Source organism: Microcaecilia unicolor, chromosome 1, assembly GCF_901765095.1.
Source record: "Microcaecilia unicolor chromosome 1, aMicUni1.1, whole genome shotgun sequence".
Lineage (NCBI taxonomy): Eukaryota > Metazoa > Chordata > Amphibia > Gymnophiona > Siphonopidae > Microcaecilia > Microcaecilia unicolor.
The window spans coordinates 172,931,086-172,957,575 of NC_044031.1; the positions used below are offsets into that span (position 1 = coordinate 172,931,086).

The 26,490-nt window shown below is 43.3% G+C and overlaps 1 protein-coding gene across 1 annotated transcript in view; it reads left to right on the forward strand.

Annotated features, from left to right (window-relative positions):
* PLEKHA8 (pleckstrin homology domain containing A8) overlaps nt 1-26,490 on the forward strand; it is a 123,415-nt gene that overhangs the window by 77,383 nt on the left and 19,542 nt on the right. The window contains 4 exon segments of the mRNA XM_030202538.1: nt 1,402-1,567; nt 9,259-9,344; nt 19,783-19,841; nt 22,680-22,810. Of these exon segments, the coding sequence (XP_030058398.1) occupies nt 1,402-1,567; nt 9,259-9,344; nt 19,783-19,841; nt 22,680-22,810 (442 nt within the window).

The window sequence follows — 26,490 nt, forward strand, 5'->3', positions numbered from 1 at the left end:
ATGTATTCTGGTACCTCACCGTAGATTATTCTGTGGATTAATGTACATATTTTAAAGGCTATTTGTTCTTTTATAGGGAACCAATGCAGAATTTCTCCGAGTGGTTTTGCTTAGGTTTTCCAAATATCAGTCTTGCCGCAGTATTTTGGGCCATTTGTAATTTCTTGAGCAGTTGTTCTTTGCATCCCGCATATATAGCGTTGCAGTAATCCATCTGGCTCAAGACCATGGATTGTATCAAATTGCGGAAGACTTCACGGGGAAAAAAAGGTTTTATTCACTTGAGTCTCCACATTGAGTAGAACATTTTCTTTGTGGTGTTGGTCACTTGAGACTCTAGTGTTAAGTATCGATCTATTGTGATCCCTAGAAGTTTCAAATTATCCGAGATTGGCAGTGAAAGGTTGGGGGTATTTAAAGTGGTGGGATTATAATTGTTATATTGAGATGATAAAATGAGACAGTGGGTCTTTTCAGCATTTAGTTTCAGATGGAAGGAATTTGCCCATTTTTCCATTGTGGTCAGTCCAAGAGTGATTTGATTGGTAATTTCTTCCAAGTTCTTGCTGAAAGGTGTATATACATTGTTACGTCGTCTGCGTAAATAAAAGGATTTAAACCTAGTCTGGATAGGGCATTAGCTAATGGAGGAGTCATTAGATTAAATAGCATAGGGGACAGTGGCGATCCTTGAGGGACTCCGCAGGTTGCATTCCATGATGATGATAAAGTTGAGTTTACTTTCACACGATAGGATCTAAGTGAGAGGAAGCCCTTGAACCATTCAAGTACAGGTCCACCTATTCCGAAATAGTCCAAAAGATGCACCAAGATGTTATGGTCAATCGTGTCAAATGCGCTGGACATATCAAATTGCAAAAGGAGTATATTCTTTCCAGCAGCAATTTGTTGTTTAAACTTGTTGTTTAAAGTATAACAGGGCTTGTCAAACTGTGGGTTGTCACCAAAATGGGCTTGTGACCTGGCTAGGCCCTCCAGACAATATCATTGACCCATGACTCAGAAGGAGGGTCATGCGCTTTCTGTGGCCGTGCAAACAGGGTTTTGCAACCACAGTGGAGGAGTAACATAATGGTTAGTGCAGCGGCCTGAGAACCAGGGGAACTGAGTTTGATTCTTACCACAGCTCCTTGTGTCTCTGGTCAAGTCACTTCACCCTTCATTGCCCCTGATACAAAATAAGTACTTGTATATAATATATGAGCCACTTTGTTGATATACTGCCTCTCTGTGGTTAGAAAGCTTATCTTCCCTCCCCCCTCCCAACCATAAGACTGATGGTGTTAAAATGTGGCTTTCTGAAAATGTCATGTAAATTTACACGGAGATCTTGATGTAGGGTATAAATAATAAGTGAAAATGTTTTTCCTTAAATATGAGGTGATAAAGCCATAGAAGATGGGCACAGCAGTCTCACATCAGCAGAAGAAAACAGAGTCAGTGATTCGATACAAAGCGTAGAGGAACATACAGCGACTCTTCAGGAAGAGGACAGAGGGAGGGACTGCAAAGGCCTTGACACCTTCTTCAGCATCATGAACCACAGGTATTGACGACACCATGCTCCTACAGAAACAGAGGGACAAAAAATAATTATAAAACAAATCTAGCAGCATGTTTGCCTCATCAACAAACCCTTCGCAGAAAGGGTGGCAGGTACGCGGAACAACTTCCCTGGAAGAGGTAACCAAGGAAAATGCAGCGAATCAATTTATTAAGAAAAATAAAGTGATATGCACAAACAGCCTAAATTTTATACAGGGTTTTATAAATCAGGTGCTCATGTTGACATGCTGCATACATGCGTTAATGTGCAATATAATGACACACTCACATCAGTAGCTTATCCATTCAAGGTGTGTGTGTTGCATACGCACCCCTGGTGTCAGGCAGTTTATCTTCATTCTTCCTTCTGTCTTTCACTGCAGAGGGCAGGAAGAGAGAATGCAGATAAACTATCTGATGTCTCTCACTTCTCTTCCTGGCAGAGCTGTACAGATCCCCTCCCCATGCACCTTCAAATCGCCTCTGCTCTAGTCTTCGCCCAGGCAGTGGCCTGCGCTGGGACTTTCTCTCACTCTGAACCGTCCCGCCCCTTCTTACTTGACTTTCTGTTTTGTGAAGGACAGGATGGTTCAGAGTAAGAGAAAGTCCCAGTGCAGGCACAGGCAGCCTATGAGTGCTGCTTCTGCTGCCTGGGCAAGACTGGAATGGAGGTGATTTGAAGGTGCGGGTGGGATGGGAGACATACCCCCCTGTGAAAAATTCCTGGATGTGTTGCTGGTTCACATGTATGTACACGTATGCATATAAATGGCAATATTGAGCCACATTGAGCCTACAAATAGGTGGGAAAATGTGGGATACAAATGTAACAAATAAAAAAATATATATATATATTCTGCCTAGGCACTATTCTGTAAATACTCGCTTAACTTATTTCCCAAGGGGTGTACAGAGGTGAGAAGCATGGGCAGGCTCTGCAGGTGGCGTACAGAGTGTATAAGCTAGTGGAGGCCTCCCACATTTAGGTGTCCACACTTACCCTAACTGTATTGCTGGTGTAAATGCGGGTGCTTACATGTTGGGGGCATTGATGTGAGGTTATGCTCGGGTAGGATGATTCTATGGAGTGACCCCCAGATTTATGCACCACTTAGTGTGCGTCTGAGGCAAGGGCGTAGCTATGGGGGGGCACGGGGGCCTAGGCGCCTGCAAATTATGTCCGGGCCCCTGGTTTGGCTGGCGGGGGTCCCCAATCCCCGCCAGTCGAAGCCTTTTTCAGCACCGGTCTCCGGCACAGCCACATTCGCTGCCCTGCTCTTCTTTCTTCTTGCTCCTCCTGTGCATGCTGACGCTACAGCGAGGAGGCGGGGCTGTGGGGGGGGCAAGGAAGTGAAGCGGGGTGGTGGGGGGTGTGGCACTCAAAATGTGCCCCCAACCTCGGGCTCTGGCCCCCTCCCACCGTGAGGTCTGGCTATGCTCCTGGTCTGAGGTACCAGTAATTGGAGAAGAGTGCTTACGCTTTAAAGATGAGTATCGAGTAAAGTAAGTTAGTCGATTAAGTCTACTGTTTTCAAAAGCTTTATTCAATATTAAACATCAGTATAGGAAGGTGGCGGCCATTGAACCAATGACGATTTAAGTTTGTAAGTCACTGTGCATGAGTATGTAGACGCAGTGCGTTACTACCGAGTTTCATTGTCCAACACATTTACTTTGGCTCTTTAGCTTGATTCTTGAAGATATCGGTGAAGAACTTGGATATCTGAAGCGGGTCCAGTAATTGGAAGATATGCATGTATGTGTGCACAAGGCACTATTCTGTATGGTAGCACCTAACTGCAAGGGGATGGGGGGTTGCACGCATGAGCGGGCCCATTTGTATGTTGCCAAGTAATGACTCATTGGATTGTAGTTGAGGGCTAGATTATGTTTAACTTAGGTAGTCTAGTTTTTAAAATATTGTACGGAGCTATACCAGGTTATATGGTGACATTAATATGCAGGCCAGTATAAGGGAGAATGCATTTTATATGCCGTTCTAATTTTTAAACATTTCCCAGCCCCAAAGGTGTTTGCTACTGGAAATTATTTCAGACAACTTTAATGTATCAAGCAGCAGCTTTTTGGTCACACCTTTCAGGTGAGATCAAAGCCTTGTCTAGTTTTGCTAGTTCTAAGGAGATGTTTAAAACCTCTCAGGAGATATGTTTTAAATACAGTGAATTATTTACAATTTTGTTGTTAATTTAATGTATTCTCCTAGAGGTCTGGTCTAGTTCTCTTGTTATCTGCTTTGAGCTACATTTGGTAATAGCGAACTATAAGTTGTGTAACTGTATACAGAATTCTATCAGATGCATGTTGCATAGGGCCTTATTCTCTGAAGGTTATACTCCTAAATAATCTGTTTTGGAGCATAGAGTATGCTCGTAATTTAGGAGCTTAACCCTTAGAGAATAAGGCCCATAGCATACTTTAGAGTAGGTGCACCAATTTAGGCAATTGGATGTGCCTAAGTTTTGGTGTACCAAAACTTCTTTACGCTAGCCATTATAAAATTGGCACTAACCCCCTAATTCTATAAAAGTTTTTCAAAAATTGTATGCACAAATTGAATTGCATAATAAGCTAAGTAGCACCAACAAGCAGTTATTGGTACTAATTTGATTTAATTGGAATTTACATGTGTAAAATTTAGGCACGAGTAAAAAAGGGGGGATGCGGAAATGGGAGGGTCATGGGCGGAATGGGGGCGTTCCTAGAATAGGGGGGGCATATGCCTAATGTAGGTGTATACATTTCATCATGTTTCAGTTGGTGCAAGTGACTGTGCCTAAAGTTAGGCGTGATTCCTGGGTGTAAGTGCTATTCTATAAATTGCGCCTAACTTTAAGCGCAGCTTATAGAATGGCACTTTTTTTGGCACCATATATAGAATTCAGCCTAAATGTGCCCCATTGTGGCATTGAGCTATAGAATTGTTCTTGGAGTTCTAGAATTGCCACTGTATTCTATGATGGAACTTAGGTGTCCAGTTTCTTGTATAGTATAGGCTCCTACCACGTGACCTCAGGGTACCACAGTGGAGGTGCCCAGTTTTAGAATTAGGCCCATAGTGCTGTGGAAAATATGTAGATTTGGTGGCTCACACATGAAAATAATTCTATACATGTTTCGCATAAATATAGGTTCTGTGAGGGCAATTTTATAACGGGTCACTTTAGGTTGGGAGGCAAACAGGTGCCTATTTTTAATTTATTGTATAAAGACATGTAACAGCATAGGAACTGGCTCTGTAGTGCTGAGCGCCCCCAGCTCGTTCACTGCATCCAAGGATGAGTGAAGTGTACTGTGCTTGGCACTCCCCATCATTTTGAAGTGTTTGCACCTTAATGGGCAGCTATCTGCCTTTATAAAATACCAGCACAAAACTACAATGCGGCCATGTACATTTATACCCACTCGCAAATGTACGTGGCTGAAATATGTGCATAGGTGCATGTTTTGTATCACATGTGTGCACTTTGTGCCTTGCTCACTCTCCACTCAAACTCCTCCCCCAAATAGACCCACAGTTGTATCATATTGAAGTACATGCTACTTGTCCTAGCACCTACTTGTACATGGGAGAGGGGATTTTATGCTCATGTACTAGCATAGATGTGCAAAAAATCCTTTATAAGATTACTTCATATATGTCCTAGTTCATACACATGTGTACCCCTGGGCAGTTTTATAAGAGGCCACTTGATCATGTAAAATGCTTTTCTATCAAACATAGCTGGAAAACATATCCTGACAAAAATTAAATGTGATGAAAGAGAAAACAAACAGCGTAGAGATTTATTTACCCTACGGAGGAAGACCTGGGAAGCCACAGCCACAAAGATATTGTGTCAAACTTTTTGGCTAGATCTAAGTTTCAAAAAAATGTGCCCAAAAGTGTGCAAATATTAACAAGTCCATACAACTCTGACAAGCAGAAGATAGAAAATTCAACTTAGCTGCACTCGATGGAGGCCACTCGTTTCATACTTATGGCTTCATCAGGGGTTTATTTAGTTTTACTGAAATCTTGTCAGCAGTAACAAAGGGGTCCACTGGAGTTTTCAGACCAATGATAAGAACGGAATCAAGTTAATGCTGGCATTGAATATAAGTATTGTACTGTTGCCATGCTTTGATTACTGAGGTTGCTTTCTCCACTTTAAATAAGAGAAAAAGTGCAGTTTATTTTCTTGACATCGCATTTGAATAAGACTGCGATAGTTAAGCATTTTTTCAGCTTATTACTAGTATTTTACTTATTAAATTGCTGAAAATTGGATCTAGTACTTTTTGTATTTTCAAATGCAAACACTTTTACATCCTTTAAGGGAAGACCTCCACTCAAGCTAGGTAAAGTTACATATTTGGTTTATATGTGCGTAACTTTATGTACATATGAGATACATAGTTTTATAAGTGACTATTCTTCTGCAAAAACACACTGCTCTTTATATGCAGAGATGGATTTGAAAATTAGCAATTTTCAAACAGTACATTTTGGGCCTAAGTTGTCGGATACTTTTTATCCAGTGATCATGCCTCAGTTTTGAAAGTGTAAGTACATGGGTAGTGCCTGATCCCACTGCTAAATGTTTAACATATTTATTAATGATCTGGAAATGGGAATGACAAGTGAGGTGATTACATTTGTACACGACCCAGCACTATTCAAAGTTGTTATAATGCGTGTGGATTCTGAAAAATTGCAGCAAGACCTTAGGAAGTTAGAAGACTAGGCATCCAAATGGCAGATGAAATTTAATGTGAACAGATGCAAAGTGATGCACGTTGGGAAGAATAATCCAAATCATAGTTTTTTGATGCTAGTTCCACCCTAGGACTCAGCACCCAAGAAAAAGATCTAGTTGTCATCACGGACAATATGTTGAAATCTTCTGCCCAGGCCCAGTGTGCGGCGATGGCCAAAAAGCAAACAGGATGCTAGGAATTATTAGGAAAGGGATTGAAAATAAGACCAAGAATATTATAATGCCTCTGTATTGCTCCATGGTGCAACCACACCTTGAGTATTGTGTGCAGTTCTGGTTGCTGTATCTTAAAAAAGATATAGCAGAATTAGAAATGGTTCAAAGAAGTACCTGGAGGAAAGTAACCTCTCTATAGGGCTCTTCAGCTTGGAAAAGGGATGGCTGGGGGGAGGGGCATGATTGAGGTCTACAAAATCCTGAATGGTGTGGAGCGGGTGGAGGTAAATCGATTTTTTACTTATTCTTAAAGCACAAAGATCAGGGGACACTCAATGAAATTGCATGGGAATACTTTTAAAACAAATAGGAGGAAATATATTTTTCACTCAAAGGATAGTTAAGTTCTGAAACTCGTTGCCAAAGGATGTGGTAACAGAGGTTAGTGTACAGTGGTGGAAATAAGTATTTGATCCCTTGCTGATTTTGTAAGTTTGCCCACTGACAAAGACATGAGCAGCCCATAATTGAAGGGTAGGTTATTGGTAACAGTGAGAGATAGCACATCACAAATTAAATCCGGAAAATCACATTGTGGAAAGTATATGAATTTATTTGCATTCTGCAGAGGGAAATAAGTATTTGATCCCCCACCAACCAGTAAGAGATCTGGCCCCTACAGACCAGGTAGATGCTCCAAATCAACTCGTTACCTGCATGACAGACAGCTGTCGGCAATGGTCACCTGTATGAAAGACACCTGTCCACAGACTCAGTGAATCAGTCAGACTCTAACCTCTACAAAATGGCCAAGAGCAAGGAGCTGTCTAAGGATGTCAGGGACAAGATCATACACCTGCACAAGGCTGGAATGGGCTACAAAACCATCAGTAAGACGCTGGGCGAGAAGGAGACAACTGTTGGTGCCATAATAAGAAAATGGAAGAAGTACAAAATGACTGTCAATCGACAAAGATCTGGGGCTCCACGCAAAATCTCACCTCGTGGGGTATCCTTGATCATGAGGAAGGTTAGAAATCAGCCTACAACTACAAGGGGGGAACTTGTCAATGATCTCAAGGCAGCTGGGACCACTGTCACCACGAAAACCATTGGTAACACATTACGACATAACGGATTGCAATCCTGCAGTGCCCGCAAGGTCCCCCTGCTCCGGAAGGCACATGTGACGGCCCGTCTGAAGTTTGCCAGTGAACACCTGGATGATGCCGAGAGTGATTGGGAGAAGGTGCTGTGGTCAGATGAGACAAAAATTGAGCTCTTTGGCATGAACTCAACTCGCCGTGTTTGGAGGAAGAGAAATGCTGCCTATGACCCAAAGAACACCGTCCCCACTGTCAAGCATGGAGGTGGAAATGTTATGTTTTGGGGGTGTTTCTCTGCTAAGGGCACAGGACTACTTCACCGCATCAATGGGAGAATGGATGGGGCCATGTACCGTACAATTCTGAGTGACAACCTCCTTCCCTCCGCCAGGGCCTTAAAAATGGGTCGTGGCTGGGTCTTCCAGCACGACAATGACCCAAAACATACAGCCAAGGCAACAAAGGAGTGGCTCAGGAAGAAGCACATTAGGGTCATGGAGTGGCCTAGCCAGTCACCAGACCTTAATCCCATTGAAAACTTATGGAGGGAGCTGAAGCTGCGAGTTGCCAAGCGACAGCCCAGAACTCTTAATGATTTAGAGATGATCTGCAAAGAGGAGTGGACCAAAATTCCTCCTGACATGTGTGCAAACCTCATCATCAACTACAGAAGACGTCTGACCGCTGTGCTTGCCAACAAGGGTTTTGCCACCAAGTATTAGGTCTTGTTTGCCAGAGGGATTAAATACTTATTTCCCTCTGCAGAATGCAAATAAATTCATATACTTTCCACAATGTGATTTTCCGGATTTAATTTGTGATGTGCTATCTCTCACTGTTACCAATAACCTACCCTTCAATTATGGGCTGCTCATGTCTTTGTCAGTGGGCAAACTTACAAAATCAGCAAGGGATCAAATACTTATTTCCATCACTGTATCTGACTTTAAAAATGGTTTGTACAAGTTCCTGGAGGAAAAGTCCATGGTCTGTTACTGAGATGGACATGGGTAGCCACTGCTTGCCCTGGAATTGGTAGCATGGAATGGTGCTACTAATTGGGTTTCTGCCAGGTACTTGTGACCTGGATTGGCCACTGCTGGCAGCAAGATACTGGGCTAGGTGGACCATTGGACTGACCCAGTATGGCTGCTCTTACAGTGAGCACCCACCTGAACATTAGACATACTTTCTTCATTTGTGAGTACTAGGTTTGAACAGCATTTGTGCAAAGCATTTTGAAAAGCACCAATGTTGCCTCTACTTCAGATTCTGAAGATGGGACATTCTATTCCACATCTGGGAGGGTGGATGCCTTTATCACAAGTCATAATCTGCCTGAGCCCACTGTAGTCCATCTTTTTTTGGGTTGTTTTATTCTGTGTGGAAATGGAGGCAAATTGTCCTTGAAGTTCCTTTAATTGTAGCTAATTCCTGTTTGACTTTGGTGATCTCCTCTTTCATTGCAGAAAGCTGGAGACATGGGGCAAACTCTAATCCTCCACATGGTGTGCCTTAGGACTAAGGCGTCATAGTTATTGCATTGAATGCTGGTTGGTTCGAATGAGTTATAGCAGCTGTAATATGATGATGAATACCAAACAGCTGGACTAATTGATTGTCACTAATTCTGTGTGTGCATTTTTATTTAGATTCAGTGATATTGAACTTCAGGAAGATGATGGCATCCCCACAGAACTATTTCTGAACTCCTGTTATGCAGTTGTCCCTGTTCTAGGTAAATCTTCTGCCTCATTGCTATCGGAGTACCATTGTGTCACTTTCAGGGGCATTTTCGAAAGAGAAGGGCACCCATCATCCGACACAAATCGGGAGATGGGCGTCCTCAACTGCAGTCCGTCACGGGGACGACCAAAGTTCACGGGGGCGTGTCAGAAGCATAGCGAAGGCGGGACTGGGGCGTGCTTAACGCATGGGCGTCCTTGGCCAATAATGGAAAAAAGAAGGGCGTCCCTGACGAACACTTGGCCAACTTTACTTGGTCCTTTTTTTTTTTACGACCAAGCCTCAAAAAGGTGCCTAAACTGACCAGATGACCACAGCAGGGAATCGGGGATGACCTCCTCTTACTGCCCCAGTGGTCACCAACCCCCTCCCACCCTAAAAATTTATTTTTTATTTTTTGCCAGCCTCCAATGACATACCCAGCTCCATGACAGCAGTATGCAGATCCCTGGAGCAGTTTTAGTGGGTGTAGTGCACTTCAGGCAGGCGGACCCAGGCCCCCCCCTACTTGTTACACTTGTGCTGGTAAATGTGAGCCCTTCAAAACTCACCTGAAACTCACTGTACCTACATGTAGGTGCCCCCCTTCATCCCTTAGGGCTATGGTAGTGGTGTACAGTTGTGGGCAGTGGGTTTTGGGGGGGGGGGGGTTGGGGGGCTCAGCACCGAAGGTAAGGGGGAGTAATTTGTGAAGTCCACTGCAGTGCCCGGTTGGTGTCCTGGCATGTGAGGGGGACCAGTGCACTACGAATGCTGGCTCCTCCCACGACCAAATGGCTTGGATTTGGTCATTTTTGAGATGGGCGTCCTCGGTTTCCATTATCGCCGAAAACCGGAGACGACCATCTCTAAGGTCGCCCATCTCAACATTTAGGTCGACCATCTCTAAGGTCGACCTAAATGTTGAGATTTGGGCGTCCCCGACCATATTATCGAAACAAAAGACGGACGCCCATCTTGTTTCGATAATAGCAGTTTCCCTGCCCCTTCGTCGGGGCACCCTTAGAGATGGTCGTCCCCGTTCAATGATGCCCCTCTTTGGGGCTTGTTTCCAAAGCACTTAGACTTACAAAGTTCCATAGTATCCTATGGAATTTTGGAAGTCTAAGTGCTTTGAAAATACTCCTCTCTGTTTCATAGGGCATTGTCTAGTTTTTTCAGGAATATTTAGAAAACTGAGCATGACTAGACACTGCTGCTCTAATGGAAGTTTTGAAAGAACTATAAGAGATAGGGAATAGGAGGGCATCATATGGTGAGAAGCTCCCAGGATTTGGTTTGAAGAAAATGTCAAATAATTACATTTTTGTTCTTTATGGCTCAGTTTTCTAATTCTTATGCCACGTATTCCAAATGCAGAAGGCTGTGGGGACTACTACTACTACTATTTAGCATTTCTATAGCGCTACAAGGCGTACGCAGCACTGCACAAACATAGAAGAAAGACAGTCCCTGCTCAAAGAACTTACAATCTAACAGACAAAAAAAAATAAGCAAATCAAATCAATTAATGTGTACAGGAAGGAGGAGAGGAGGGTAGGTGGAGGTGAGTGGTTACAAGTGGTTACGAGTCAAAAGCAATGTTAAAGAGGTGGGCTTTCAGTCTAGATTTAAAGGTGGCCAAGGATGGGGCAAGACGTAGGGGTTCAGGAAGTTTATTCCAGGCGTAGGGTGCAGCGAGACAGAAGGCGCGAAGTCTGGAGTTGGCAGTAGTGGAGAAGGGAACAGATAAGAAGGATTTATCCATGGAGCGGAGTGCAAGGGAAGGGGTGTAGGTAAGGACAAGTGTGGAGAGATACTGGGGAGCAGCAGAGTGAGTACATTTATAGATTAGTAGAAGAAGTTTGAACAGGATGCGAAAACGGATAGGGAGCCAGTGAAGCGACTTGAGGAGGGGGGTAGTATGAGTAAAGCGACCCTGGCGGAAGACGAGACGGGACAAGTGATAGGTTAGATTTTACTTATATTTACTTATAAAAGTTTTAGTCTGCATCATCTACAATTCTGAGCGGGTAACAGAATGCAATCATAAACATAAAAACATAAAGTGTTATTAGTAAAATAATGCGGGTTGATGCTGTTATCATGTGGTAGTGTACGTTTGTAAATCTAGCCTGAATTGACTTGTCCCCAAAGACTTCTGCGTTTGGAGTAGTGTGTGTGTGCACTTCCCTTTCAAAATTAGCATTGTATGTATTCACACTTGCTGCACAGGCTAGACAGCCTGTTAAAAGCTTAACCACATGGGGTAATTTTATAATAGGCTTCTTATTTAAAAAAAAAAAAAAAAAAGCCTATTGTTTAAAAGCAACACCTGTGCCTATGTGCCCTTTGAAAATAGGTGTATGTGTATTTTATACAGTATGCATGGCCATTTGCAGCTCTGCCTAAACTATGTCCCCAGAAATGCTTGTGCATATGTTACTTGAAAGTAGGTGCTAGGTTGATGTGCACCTGCTTTTTACACCTCTTATCTCATTGCACAATGTTAAAAAGCCATTTTAAAAGTGTAAAACATGCTTTATACATGATATACACTTTATAAAATTAATCCCAGTGTGCACAATATAGCACTATCCAGTTAAATGTTAACCTGCCTTCACAGCTTCAGCCACCACTCCACCTTTTTCTCTGGTTGACTGCACAAAAGTCTGTGCAAACAGAGGCCCAAATGCACAAAACCTAACGAGCCAGCAACGTGATTTTTATACTGATTGTAGCTGGTTTATCGAGCATGGAGTACAGCAAGACATGCACAAAAGGGTTCTCTGAACTCTTTTCCTGTCATGGTAGCATTTAACGAAAATTGTGTGCGAAGTTATTACAATGAGCTAATTACGATACAAATTTGCATGCAAAGCAATGCACAGTCCTTTTCCGAACAATGTACACATGCAGCCCTTACCTTTACCATGGAAAATTTAACAGGGGGTCTGGAGCTGTTGGTCCTGAGAGCTCGTCATTGTCGCAAGAAAGAAAAGGGGAGAAACAAGACGCGCCAGAGCAGCTGACCGTGGCAGTGGTGTGTGTGCTGGAGCCCAGGCTTCCTCCTTCCATACCCCTCTTTCTTTGCAGTGAGAGGGAGGCTAATGTCCAGCACAGCAGCAAGCCAAATGAAAGAGACCAATTGGCAAACATTTCCGCCCAGGACAGATGTTAAGAATCGTTTCCAAAGGAGAAAAGCGGCCTAAAGTTTGCAAACTGCCTGCCAGTAAAGTAGAGTTAGTAGCACAGGCTCCCAAGACCAGACACTCCCTGAGCAAATGTTTTCTTTTGTTTAGCTCTGATCTGCCCGTCAGCTGCTGCTCCAACCCTGGAAGCACACCCCCGAGCAGAGGAAAAAAAAAAACTACACCGGCTTTTGTACACACAGCTTTTTTGCGTGTAGGAAAGCCGTATACAAGCGCCACTCTGAGCATGCGCAGAGCAGTCACACTTAGCTATTGTCTGTTCTGCGTATGCTCAGTTGACCGACTGGCTTCCCCCCTATCGCATGGAAATGAGCGCAAAAGCAGTGAGCAGCTCATTTGCATACAATTCGCTTTGGGAATTGCTCTATATTTCCAAATCAGTAATTTTTATTGAGGTGAAAATACAGACCGATTCTTTATGGGGACCTTTGTGCATCTGTCTCAGAGTAGGCTGTTTTTAAAGGGGCGGATTTTACATTTAAAATACTTTGAGGCATATTTTCAAAGCACTTAGCCTTCCAAAGTTCCATAGGTTTCTATGGAACTTTGGAAGGCTAAGTGCTTTGAAAATATGCCTGTTTATATGCACAGTATTGTTTTAATATTGATCTCGGTGCCTTTAACAGTACTTTAATTTTTTGTTATTGTTTGACCTCTGTTGTAGTTCCCCCCAGTATTGATCTTGGTATACAATCGGCAGCACAGTGCCGCCTCCTCCTGACTGGTATTAACTGCCTCCAAGACTCCCCTGTCCCTGCTCATTGACTATGAAAAGCTGCTGCTCTCTTTCCATGCTCTCTGGGCCTCAGCACACACACCCCTTAGTACACCCTGGCCTGGCTAGTCCAGTGGGAAGGGTAAGGAGATGATCTGAACTTCAATCTCTTATACTGCATTGGCACCACACTGTGGCCTGAGTCAGCCCCAAAATATATTGTAATAGCAAGTGTGTACTGGTACTTGCCGTGTACTTTAACAGTCTCTTAAAGTCCCAGGAGCACATTGTTTCCCGCTCTCAGGCCAGGCCACAATTCTTTAATGACTGTACAAGAATTCTCTTTACTTACTATTGCTTTGACACCCAACCTTCTCTGTGTACTCCACCTTTACACCCCTGCTGTGTTAGGAGTGATCAAACTGCAAACAGCTTGAACTGTATGCGGTACCTGATCAGAAGCCAGTGAAGTGATTTGAGGAGAGGGGTGATGTGAGTATATCGGTCCAAGAGGAAGATAAGACGTGCAGCAGAGTTCTGACGGACTGAAGGGGGGATAGGTGGCAAAGTGGCAACCTACTACTCACTGGCCTCCCACTTTGCCACCTATCCCCCCTTCAGTCCGTTCAGTGTCTGCTTTTATTTTCTTAAAGGTATCATATCCTAGCTTTTCTGATTAAATTACTTTAACAAACCTCCACCCTTAGTTCATGCTTAGGCTCTCATTTTACCAGCCTTTTCTGAGCCCCCCCCCCCCCCCCCCCCCTGCCTGTTCTATCATTTTAAGGTTATGTATGCCCAGGCTCCCTGGTTCTCATTAGGCCAGAGCTTATCAGTGCTGTGGTCTCTCTAGTAAAGAAACTATTCATTGCAGTGGGGCAATGTTGCAGGTAGTTATTCCAGTAGCCCTAATTACCAGCTACAAAATTCCTTTTCTAGGACTCACTGTCATTTGTCAGTATAGCAGCCTTTTTGTTTGCTTTGGTGAGTGTTTCTCCCCGTTTTTGCCTCTGGGATGGACTGTTGTTTGCAGTGGAAGCTGCAAAGTGGCAGTTGCAGTGCAAGAGCTGATTTTTTAAAAGTCAAGTACTGTTGAGTCCAGGGGGTGGACCTGTTCCAAAAATGCTTGGGGACATTCCAGCAAATGCAGCAGGGGGGGGGTGGGGTTTTGGGAGGGCACCGTCTTCAATAGCAATAGCCCACTGCTGAATGCCAAGGATTTAAAGTTTCGGAAAGAAACAAGGAGCATCCCAACAGCTGTGAGTTCTGACATAACTGAAGCTCATGTTAATTCTCTGCTCCGAAAGAGGCTGTGACGAGCTGCAGGAGCATGTGACACTTAACACTCATCACAGGCATTGCCTCCGGCAAGTTGCAGAGTAGAAGACACTTCCTGAATATCCGGACAAGATGTGTTTGTGGTCAACCACTTACTTCATAGGTTTTGTGGGAATATGGTTCTTGCTCTTGGAGGCTTCTTCAACATGCTAAAAACAATTATCACTGCTGACAACTGATCAGTCAATTTTAATATTTTTCTGCTGTCCAACAAATGGAATGTGGGAACAAATCATGTGAAAGGATTGATGCCAGTTTCTCTCTGAGTACAATACCACTTCAAAGAAAAAAAGAAAAATCCTTGACAGAAATTTACTGTATCAAAACCTCACCCCCCCCCCAGTGGTGGATTGCAGAATTACACATAATTCAGCGGAAAAATCAAGGCCTAAGGGGTTTCCAGTGAAAACTTCACACAAAAGGGTATTTGACAAGAAAAATAAGGAACTGTTTTATTAAATAATAATAAATGAAAGTATTTGAATATGTCTCATTCGTAGAGAACCATTTGTTAATGTGTAATGGTGCTGCAGTAGAATGGTACAAGGTGTTAAATGCTTTGCCGCTTCTTACACAGTGCAATGAGATGCCTAGTTTAGCAACAATTAACATTACCACACTTTCAAGATTTAACTTCCGTAACCAAGACAGATTATCTCAAAAGTTTTGTACTGAAAGGGTTGTTATTCAGTTCCCTCCTTGCCTCCGCAACAGGGACTTGGAAACTCAGCAACAAGCAGGTTTAAAAAAAAAAAAAAAAAAGAACCAGCCTCATCCAAGTTTTAAAAAAACAAACCAAAACTTTTTCACCTTCACGTAACTGAAATTCAGTCTGGTAAATGTCCTATGGTAAGCATATGGACCGTCGGTTCACTCAAGTCTGAGATTTTCTTATCTAAAATAAATTTGTGTGCACACAATATCATTACTGGTAGGTAGATTCCGTGCTAGCGGTGTCACCATCTTGTGGTGGATACCACAGGCACCTCTGTTCTGCGTCTCCTCAGGTGTTGGCTTTGGCTCACGGGCTTGGGAACTCCAGGGTACTTACTAATTTAACTCAAAAAAGCACAAAAAGAGAAAACCCTGCCTTCGGTGAGTGCACCTTAACTCTAATCAGTGGTTTCTTTGGCCAAGGGCCATGAAAGCTACCCACCCAAAGAAGCAGGGGATTTTCCTATCTAGTTCCAACCCTTTTGCTCTTACATTCTTTCTGGGGGTTTTTTTTAAAGCTTTTCTCCCACTGGTCATACTATACACCTTACTGGTACTCTCAGTGAGGTAGGCTGGATCTCCCAGAGGTGGGTGCCAGGCAGAAGGCCCTCATGGTGATAGGCTTTAAGACAGGAGTTCTCTGTGCCTGTTCCTATTTCTGTCAGACAGGCTTTTCTCCTCGGGGCAGGCACTTCACTTAGGATATAGTCGGGTGTAAGATTTCTTGGTGTTGAGACACTCTGCTCAGATGGGGGGGGGGGGGGGGTGAGGAGGCTCCCATTGGTGCCCGCGGGCGGGGGATGCACCTTCCACTGCCCTGCCACAGGTGCTGGCGATCAAGGGCTCTGGGACCTCTTTTCAAGCTGTCTGAGGCTTGTTTTTGACTTGAGGTGGGGGGATTCTGTCACATGCTTTCTGCTTCTGATATACCTGAAAAAGTTGTTACTGTGAGTTTTTGCCTATGCAGTAAGTTTCTCTTTGTATTCTCTTTTAGCCTTTATTTTTTTAATCAATGCCCTTGCTCCTTCATTTCTATCCTTTTTCTATTTTTTGAATTATGTTCTTTTGGCTCTAATAGCCTCTTTCACTTCCTTTTAACTATGCTGATTGTCATTTGCCCTTCTTTCCACCTTTATTAATACGTGGAGTGCATCTGGTCTGGGCTTCCAAACTTCCAAACACCCATAACCTCTAGTCAACTTCCCATCTACAGTCTACACACATACACCCCCTAACAGCCACATGTGCTACCAATAAATATACAGATAAACTTCCCAACAATGGCATTCAAAACTTATGTCCAGCACTAATAATATGAAAGCCGCTTATATCACTGGATCTATGAAAATATACTAACTGGTAATGAAACAAGACCTCAGTGATGTGACTTTTAGGCATATTTTCAAAGCACTTTGGGAGGCTAAGTTCCATAGGTTTCTATGGAACTTTGGGAGGCTAAGTGCTTTGAAAATGAGCTTGTTAATGGACTAAACTTATGCCATCAAGAATTAAACACCATTTTCTTCATTGGTCTTTAAAAATTGTAACTTTTCTCATTTAGTGTATTTATTTCTTAAATGATTAGTAACTTAATAATAACATTGCACTTACCTGTGTCGGCCTGGGGACAACTTATCTGACATGTCGTGTTTCGCAATCTGCTTTATCAAGGACAAACCCCCTGAAAAAAAACGAAAAGTTGACTTTAAAATGTTATGACAAAGAGGGGCATTTTCAATATGTCATCTAAGTCAGACTTTGGACGTTTTGCACAAAACGTCCAAAATCTGAATAGGAAAGAAGGTCATTTTCGAAAAAAGAAAAACGTCTACCTTTTTCTTTCGAAAATATTGTTTCAAGCAAGGTTTTATGCTTTGTATGTGGGAGTTGTTTTTACCATTTTCGGGAAAAAAAATTCCAAGTGAAAAACGTAGAAAATTGAGCCATTGGGATGTAGGAGGTGCCAGCATTTTTACTAGACTGGTCCCCTACACATCCCAGGAGAGCAATGAGGCACCCTAGGGGCCACTGCAATGGACTTCAAATAAATGCTCCCAGGTACACATGTCAGCATTGCTCCCTTGTCTGCTGAGCCCCTCAAAACTCACCCAAAACCCACTGCTCCCAACTGTACACCACTGCAATAGCCCTTATTGGTGAAGGGGGCACCTATATATGGGTACAGTGGGTTTCTGGTGAGGTTTGGAGGGCTCACAGTTTCCACCACAAATATAACAGGTAGGGGAAGGTTTGGGCCTGGCTCCACCTGTCTGCAGTGCACTGCACTCGCTATTTACTCCAGGGAACTGCATTCTGCTCTAACGGGTATTACATCTGAGTCTGGCATAGAGGCTCATAAGTAATGTTTTTAATCATATTTTTTGGGGGGTAGAAGGGGGTCAGTGACCACTGGGGTAGTAAGAGGAGGTAGGGGGGGTCTCCCTGGTTTTCTCCAATAGTCATCTGGTCATTTAGGCCACCTTTTTGTGCCTTGTTATAAAAACAGGTCTTGTTGAAAATGTCTTAGTTTTAGTCCTGGACGGTTTTCTTTTGTTCTATAGTGGCTGAAAAATTTCTAAGTCTTAGGAACACCCAGATCATAGGCGTCGACTCCGTGGGTGCTGTGGGTGCTTGAGCACCCCCAATATTTTACCTACCGGAAGTTCGTTCCCTCCCCCCCTCCAAGTTCCAGGGTCGTCCCTCCGAGTTCCAGGGTCGTTGTCCCTCCCTTCCTCCCTCCCTCCCTTCGAGTTCCAGGCCCACTCCCTCTGAATTTTAAAAGTCATCTTGACTTACCTCGTCGGGGTTACAGCAGCCGGCAGCAGCGGTAAAAAGCATGCAGGCTCGGTCCTTACTTCAGTTTTCCCTTCTCTCTCTCTCAGCTGTGATCCCGCCCTCATTTCCTGTTTTTGCAAGGGAGAGGGACGGGGGTAGAGGGAGGGAGGGGGAGGGGGGAATGCACCACCTGTAAAAAATAAAAAAAAATTTCAGCACCCCCAATCATTTTGAAACGTTGGCTCCTATGACCCAAATCCCACCCTTAACATGCCCCCGATATGCCCCCTTGAGATTTGGACACACTGCAGAACAACATAGAAAAATGTCTGAAAAATAGGTTTCAAAAATACTGATTTGGCCGTTTTTGTGAGAAAAACGTCCAAATGCTGCTTTGTGCCACTGTTTAGACGTTTTCTCTTTTGAAAATGAGCCCCAAAGTCTCAAATTCTAAAAAGGGGGCCTCATCAACTCACAAGGTTACCCTTACCTCTCACGTAGCCAGAACCATCTTGCCGACATCTGCTTCTCTGTCAAGATGACACTGGTGTTTAACCTACATGATTTTAACTAATCATCTGATCTCACCACCTACCAATCACAGAACCCTGTCTGATCAATGATGCCCTCTCTATCTTAGTGTTAAGCCTCTTAGGGATTACTGACTGTAACAAGAAAATCCAGTGCTGCTATTTATAATTCAATATTTTTTCATAATGGCCACCCTCTCACTGTTCACATACGTGATTCAACACCTGCCACTTCATATCCTGGACGGTATGTTGTTTCTCTGTCCAGTGCAGTACTAACGGTGCCTGTGTATTAGCTGTAGTAATTCTGGACTTATGCTCATTGAATCTCAAATGCACTGGTCTACTACTTCGCCCTACGTATACCAGTTTTCAAGGGCATTCAATCAAATAAACAATGTTGGAACTATCGCATGTGGTTACAGATCGTGATTGTCTGTGCATCAGTCCAAGTAGGTCCAGTAATAGTTAGTTTACACCATTGACATCGACCACGTGTTGTATTGTGCCCTATTTGTCGAGATAACGGAACAATCATCATATCTCTGTCTTGATAGAAATTCTCCAATTGCCCATCCCCTCTTAAATGAATAAATATTCAGCCATGCCCCCACATCTCTTGGATGTATTCCATGCCCACATCCATGCCCATTCAAAAAGTCTTTTATTCAGTCCCACCAGAACACCCCTCTCCCACGCTTACACCTTCTAAATATCTGCTGGAAAGCATATAGAAACATGATTTAGAAACCCCTTCCAACAGATACTTAGAACAATTTAAATCTCTTTATTTGGAAAACCTAAATCCATATAGCTGAATTAAACAAGTATATATTTTCCATTTATTGGAAAGTTATATTTGTGAAGAAATGTATGAGAATGGGCATGCTTTTTTTTTTGTTTGCAGTCAACACTTGTCTTTGAATTTTATGCTCTAGTGTTTTTATGGAAAGTGGCAATGAAATCTTTGTAAGAAAATAATAATCAAGCAGTGTGAACTGGCTATTTAAATCCAGCTTCTATGGATGTACATAAAACACTTTTTGTTCCACAAATAACTGGCTAAAGCAAAACGAATTTTAAAAAGTGTTTGTTTTCAGTATGTATATTTTACACACTTTTAGTTGTTATGTAGCTTATATATCTAAGCATTTTCTTTTCTTCCAGACAAGCTTGGGCCCACGGTCTTTGCCCCAGTTAAAATGGATTTTGTAGGTAATATTAGGGTAAGCTTGCCTTGTTTTTTTTCCATTAATATTATACTGTCTGCCTTATGCTGAAGAAGACCCCTTTGTAAAGTATTCTTAAATTATTCCAAATTTGGGTGCATGAAAGGTAAAAGCTCTTTGTTATTTAGAAGAAGTTCAGAACCTCATAAAGTTCAGCCTTGTGAATGCTTTGCAGTAGGTGTGTGGCCAGACACCAAATTTTGGGTGGGCCTGAGAACCCTTCACCGCTAATTGGTTAACATTTTAGTGGTCAAAGATAGGCCTGCTATTTAAACGGCCTATTTTGACGGTTCAACGTAGCCGGTAAGCCCTGAATATCCATGCCTTAACCAGCTATCAGGCTTATTTTCGAAAGAGAAGGGCACCCATCTTTCGACACAAATCAGGAGATGGGCGTCCTTCTCCCAGGGTTGCCCAAATCGGCATAATCGAAAGCCGATTTTGGGCGTCCTCAACTCCTTTCCATCGCGGGGACGACCAAAGTTCACGGGGGCGTGTCAGAAGCATAGCGAAGGCGGGACTGGGGCGTGCTTAACACATGGGCCTTTGCCGATAATGGAAAAAAGAAGGGCGTCCCAACACTTGGCAGACTTTACTTGGTCCTTTTTTTTTTATGACCAAGCCACAAAAATGTGCCCTAAATGACCAGATGACCACCGGAGGGAATCGGGGATGACCTCCCCTTACTTCCCCAGTGGTCACTAACCCCCTCCCACCGTAAAAAAAAAATTTTTTTAAATATTTTTTCCAGCCTCTATGCCAGCCTCAAATATCATACCCAGCTCCATGACAGCAGTATGCAGGTCCCTGGAGCAGTTTTAATGGGTACTGCAGTGCACTTCAGGCAGGTGGACCCAGGCCCATCCCCCCCTACCTGTTATACTTGTGGTGGTAAATGTGAGCCCTCCAAAACCCACCACAAATCCACTGTACCCACATGTAGGTGCCCCCCTTCATCCTTAAGGGCTATGGTAGTGGTGTACAGTTGTGGGGAGTGGGTTTTGGGGGGGCTCAGTACACAAGGTAAGGGAGCTATGCACCTGGGAGCTTTTTCTGAAGTCCACTGCAGTGCCCCCTAGGGTGCCCGGTTGGTGTCCTGGCATGTGAGGGGGACCAGTGCACTACGAATGCTGGCTCCTCCCACGACCAAAGGGCTTGGATTTGGTCATTTCTGAGATGGGCGTCCCCGGTTTCCATTATCGCCGAAAATCGGGGACGACCATCTCTAAGGTCGACCTAAATGTGGAGATTTGAGCGTCCCCAACCATATTATCAAAACGAAAGATGGCTGCCCATCTTGTTTCAATAATACGGGTTTCCCCGCCCCTTTGCGGGGACGTCCTGTGAGGACGTCCTCTGGGAAACTTGGGCGCCCCGTTCGATTATGCTCATCTATGTCTCACGACATACCCAGTTAGTGGCTAGCTGCTAACTGGGATATTCAGCAGGAGAGAACCAGTTATCTTCTGCTGAATATCCACGGTTAGGCACTTAGGGGTCCGTTTAGAAAGGTGCGCTAGCATTTTTAGTGCGTGTGTTAAATATGCGTGCGCTAAATGCTAGAGATGCCCATATGGGCATCTCTAGCATTTAGTTCTGGCACAGCTTTGTAAAAAAACCCCTTTAAACTCTATTTAACCGGCCAGGATCTGTTCCTGGAATGTTAAATAATTTTGAATATCGGGGGGGGGGGGGGGGGGGGGGGAGGGAATTTATTCCACTTAAATGGGTGAATCAGCAAGGAAAGAGGAGAGTGTTTCTGTCACCATTCAGTGACCTAATCCAGGGTCCACACTTGCCTAGTCCTGAAAGAGACACAGTTTGTGGTCCTTGGCTAAGGACTGTGGATGTAATGGCTGAGTTTAATTGGGGATGTTTATGAAAATGGAGACCAACTGTTAGCAGCTGAGCAACATCAGGCCTCTGCTCTTGGTAGACTTTTATGAAAAGCTGCTATTGGGGAGGATGGGTGAGAATTTAAATAACAACATGCACTTTGGCAATATTTACAAAATAAGCTTTAAAGCCAGCAACAGTATTCAAAGAACACTGGAAAAAAAGGGGCAGCATCGATATCAAGGAGGCAGCTTAAAAGTAAAAGGACAGGAAAAAGCTTAATTTTGTTTTGGATAGGAGGAGGATTTTGACATTTTAATGTGCAGTACTTACATAAAATGTTGTAAAGGTACAGCAGCAATATTCAAAGAAACATAAGCCATATTAGTCCCCTTGGATATACTTGACGCATTAGCTGGTATGTATGTGTAAGCATATATTTGGGTTTGGTTTCTTGACCCTTGTTTCAGAACTGATAGAAGATGAGGGTTGCTCACTGCTGCAGGAGCCTCTGATCTTTTGCAAAAGTGGCTGTAAGGTACAGACTGGTACTTCTCAAACACGCCCAGGCAGAAGGCATCTCTGTGGAGTGCCTGCCCAGGTTGCGACCCCAAATGTGGGTTTCACAACCCCAGTTGGGTTCAGGACCCACAGCTTGGGAAGCTGTGGTGTAGATGCTCTTTCCTCCTCCCCTCCAAAAACCAAACTTTTGCTTGTAAAAATCTAACTGGTCAATATTTAGCCAGTGACGGTTTTAAAAATATGGACAGGAAGGAATATACTGGATTACCTACATTGTAGTAGAAATCACTCTAGACCTCTGTCAAAACAAAGCGGGTAAGAAGCACTGCTGCTTTTAAATAGAGGTTTGTTATACCTTCTGATGCAGTATTTCAGTAGAAAGCTGTTTGATTTGAACGTATGTGGAATGGAATGAAGGTTACTAGCTGTAAACGTTTTCATGCTTCCAGCTTTTCAAGTATTTACTTTTCCTTTTAGAAAATCAATCAGAAATTTATAAGTAACAAAGGAGAGCTGACCACTCTTCAGAGGATAGTGCTTCATGAAGTGAATACGAATGTGGCTCAAGTGCGGAACTCTGCCACTGAGGCCCTCCTGTGGCTAAGAAGGTAAACTACATTTTTTAACCTACTCTGCTAATGGCTTTTAAGTTGAGGGACTATTATAAAGAGGTAAAGTGGTAAAGATTTGTATTTATTGCATGATAATGTGGGCAAATGCCATGCAGTAAAGTGCAAAAGCTGTGTGCAGTTGGCAGTATTCCCAGCATGTTCTCATACACTAACTGCAAAGGAATTTTAACATGCAGCAAGTTTGCTGGCAGTGCAAATGCACTCACCAGCTTCTTTTTCGAAAAGGCAGTGTGCACATCCGTGCGAGCTGCAATGTGGAATCCATGCCCACTTATTCACGCATTGCTTAGCACACTGTAGTAAAAGGGTCCCTAAGTATTGCTAAAGTAGTAGTTCAGAATAGCCAAGAAATATTTTAAGTTATCCATATTTCCTGTGCCTTTATCTCGTACTGCTGTGTAGTGTTATTGGTGATAACTTTTACACAGTATTGACTTCATTGTCTTTCCTGCTTCTGATCCCCAGTACAGGGGATGAGTGGGTTGTTTTGTTTTTTTTTTTGTTTGGTTATTTGCTTTTACTTGTAACACATACTGATGGACTGCAGGTGACCAGAGCAACAGAGAGTTTGCTTTGCTGAAGTGGTTGAGTGTGAGCAGAGAGACTGTGGTCTTTGTGGATATGAATGTGGGGCAGTGTGCCTGCAAGTGGGACAGGGAGCATTCAAACAGCCTGCTCTCTTTAAGCCCAGACATTGTTAGCTGCATATGAGGTTGTATGTGCCATATTCAGCCGTAGTGGCTGGCGTTTTTCTTAAATGTTGGCTGCCATGGCTTCGAAAAAGAAATCCAGATATTCAGCACTGGTAATCAGATAGTGGCCGATGCCAAGTCTCTGAATTCAGTGGTGATCAGCTCTGTGATATTCAGTCTGCTAACTGGATAGCTAACCAGATAAAATTCAGTGCTGTTAAATGTGTATATTTTTGATCCTGTTTCATGGTAGTCTTATTATTAGGTTTCAATTTGCTGTTTTTATATTTGTACATTTTACTATTGTTATGCTGTTAACAGAATTGTAAGTTTGATATTAAACTGTACCTACTGTATACCACCTTGGGTGAATCTCTTCATAAAGGTGGTTAATAAATCCCAATAAATAAATAAAAAAGTTAAGATAGCCCTTTGTGGTGCTCTAAATTTATCTGGCACTACCTTCTTTCTGCATCCATACTGCTCTTCACTCTCTGTATAGTACTGAGACAGTCTTCAGTGAAATTCAGCAGCACTGCCTGGATAGTGCTGCTGAATATCAGCAGATGGGCCCTTCTAAACTATTTATCCAGACAGCAGTGGCCATTATCTGGGTAAGTTGCTTTGAATTTGTAGCCCATGGCAAATAACTGCAGTATTGGATTTTTGTTTCCTTCTAATTATCAGCACAGCAGCAGGGAGTTTTATTTTCCGTTCTTCAAGGCTGAGAGAGACAAGATTCCACTTTGCTGGTCTTACCAGAGCTAATGACTAGCTTCTTCAGCCTTTGGCCAATAACCACCTACTTTCTGGGAGAAAATTAGGGAGCCGTTATTGTTCAGAGTGTCTGCCGGCCAGTCAGGAGTGCAAAACCTCTTTTCTGGAGCAGTTGATTGAAGAGACAGGATCCAGCAGGCAGCAAAGAGAGGACGGTGATAGAAGGATTTTCTTTCAGGAGGAAACCTTGGATTTTGCCTTGGAAAAGAGGATAATTGGCTGCCTTGAGATACTGACAAAGCCAGGACCCCTCAGAATCCAGTGTAGGAGAAAATGATTCTGACTGTCTTGCAGCTAATAGGGTAAAGCAGCCATTCAGCTGAAACCAGTTTAAAATTGAGCTCCAGAAGGCTGACAGTGAGGTCTCAATGCTCAAAACTCCGGCGCTATTGCAAATAGCACTGTAAAAATACCACCAGAACAGCACAGTAGAACAACGCCCCAATGCTCAACGCTAAAAAGATGCAAATATAGGCTCGCTTATAGTGTTGAGCATTAGGAAGTTTGGTAGGAGAATTGTGTTTTGGCATGAGAGGATTGTGCTTGTCGCATGCGCAGAAGAGTTCTGTGGTAAGCTCAGCTCCCGTTCACATGTACCTGGTAAAACCCGAACGTAAGCACACATTGAGGTCTGTCTTCTGCGGCATAAATATAAGTGTGCTTAATTTTTTTTTCAGCTTGGACTCTTCTATTTAGATGCAGGAAACAGAAGTCAATGTGTGTCTTCACTTTGGGCATTTTTCATTTCTTTTTTTAGCATGGATGCTTTAAATTTAGATGCCAATGTGTGTTTTCACTTTGGGCATTTTTAATTATTATTTTTTTTTTTAGCATGGATGCTTTAAATTTAGACGCAGGAAACCGACGCCAACATGTGCGCTTTCATTTGGGTCTGCTATATCTCACGACCAGAGCTTAAGGGCTTGCATGGGCTTTCTTCTGCTTCCAAAAGCAATCAAAATTGGCAGATTTTGCAGAAAGAATCATGAGAGAAGCACAAGAATCATGGGAAATCCTCTCTTCCCTCGAGAAAAAAAATCCACTAAGGTAGAAGAATGCTGAATCCCACAGCAGTTACACAACAGTAATAGACAGTGGGAAGTAGACCATGAACTCAAGAGACAAGGACAACGATGTAAAGCTTCTTAGAACAAGTTTATTGTTTGGAGACTTGACTCAGTATTGTGTTTCAGCCACAGGCCTGCTTCAGGAGTCTTTGCAACTGGTTAGGTGTATAAAGACTGCTATATGCTGAGTACTTGAGTAACAATAAAATAAGCCGGTCTTGAAAAAGACCTTTATTGAGTGCTGACAGAAATCCATGATGTCTGTGTCATATGTAAGAGTGTTTTGCCCCAGGACCCCCTACTCATAAAACATTCTTGATGCCCACAAATGGAAACCCTCCCCCCCCCCACACACCTTTAAGATGGGGAGGTATGAGTGATGGCCATTTGCTCCTGCCTCCACGCCAACATCTCACCTCATGCAGGGTCAGCCAACACTATTATGCATCTTGGGATACACTGTGCAGGGTTAGTCTGCCGAATAAGGGAGTTCTTGCCTTATCTACCAAATAATGAATTAATGGGATCAGGTGCTGCCATTTTGCAAGATGGTCTGGAGGCCCATCTTAAAGTTGCCTGGGGGGGGAGCCCCCAGGAGGGGAGGGATCTACTAGATGACCAGAGGTTTTAATTATGGGGAGGCCCATGGGAGAAGTGAGGTCTTCTAGACCACCAAAGATTTTAGTTTGGGTGTTGTGGGAGGGGTGGGGCATTAGACCACCAGGAATAATTTTGGGCTGTATGGATGGTGGAGAGAGGGGACATGGAGTCTCATGGGCTTTGGCTCTCCCCCCTCCAAATCAAATCCCTGCTCATCCACTGACTGATTTTTACCCTTCATCACAGCAAATAGCTGCATATTAACATGGTGGTGTGCGCTGTGTGTTTTTTGTTTGTTTCTTAGTTTTTGTTTTTTTTTTACATTGGGCACTTTTAATACAACTGTAATTTGCATGCTATTTGCTTATACTTTAGCATTTGGGAGCTAAAATTTTGCACACGCTCTAATGCAAGCTTACTGCATCAGCCCCTCTATGCATTCTTACAATATTATTGAAAGCATAGCAAGGTTGCATAGTAGTGTTGTATAAGATGTGAAGGCCCAGTTTGCAAAGGATAT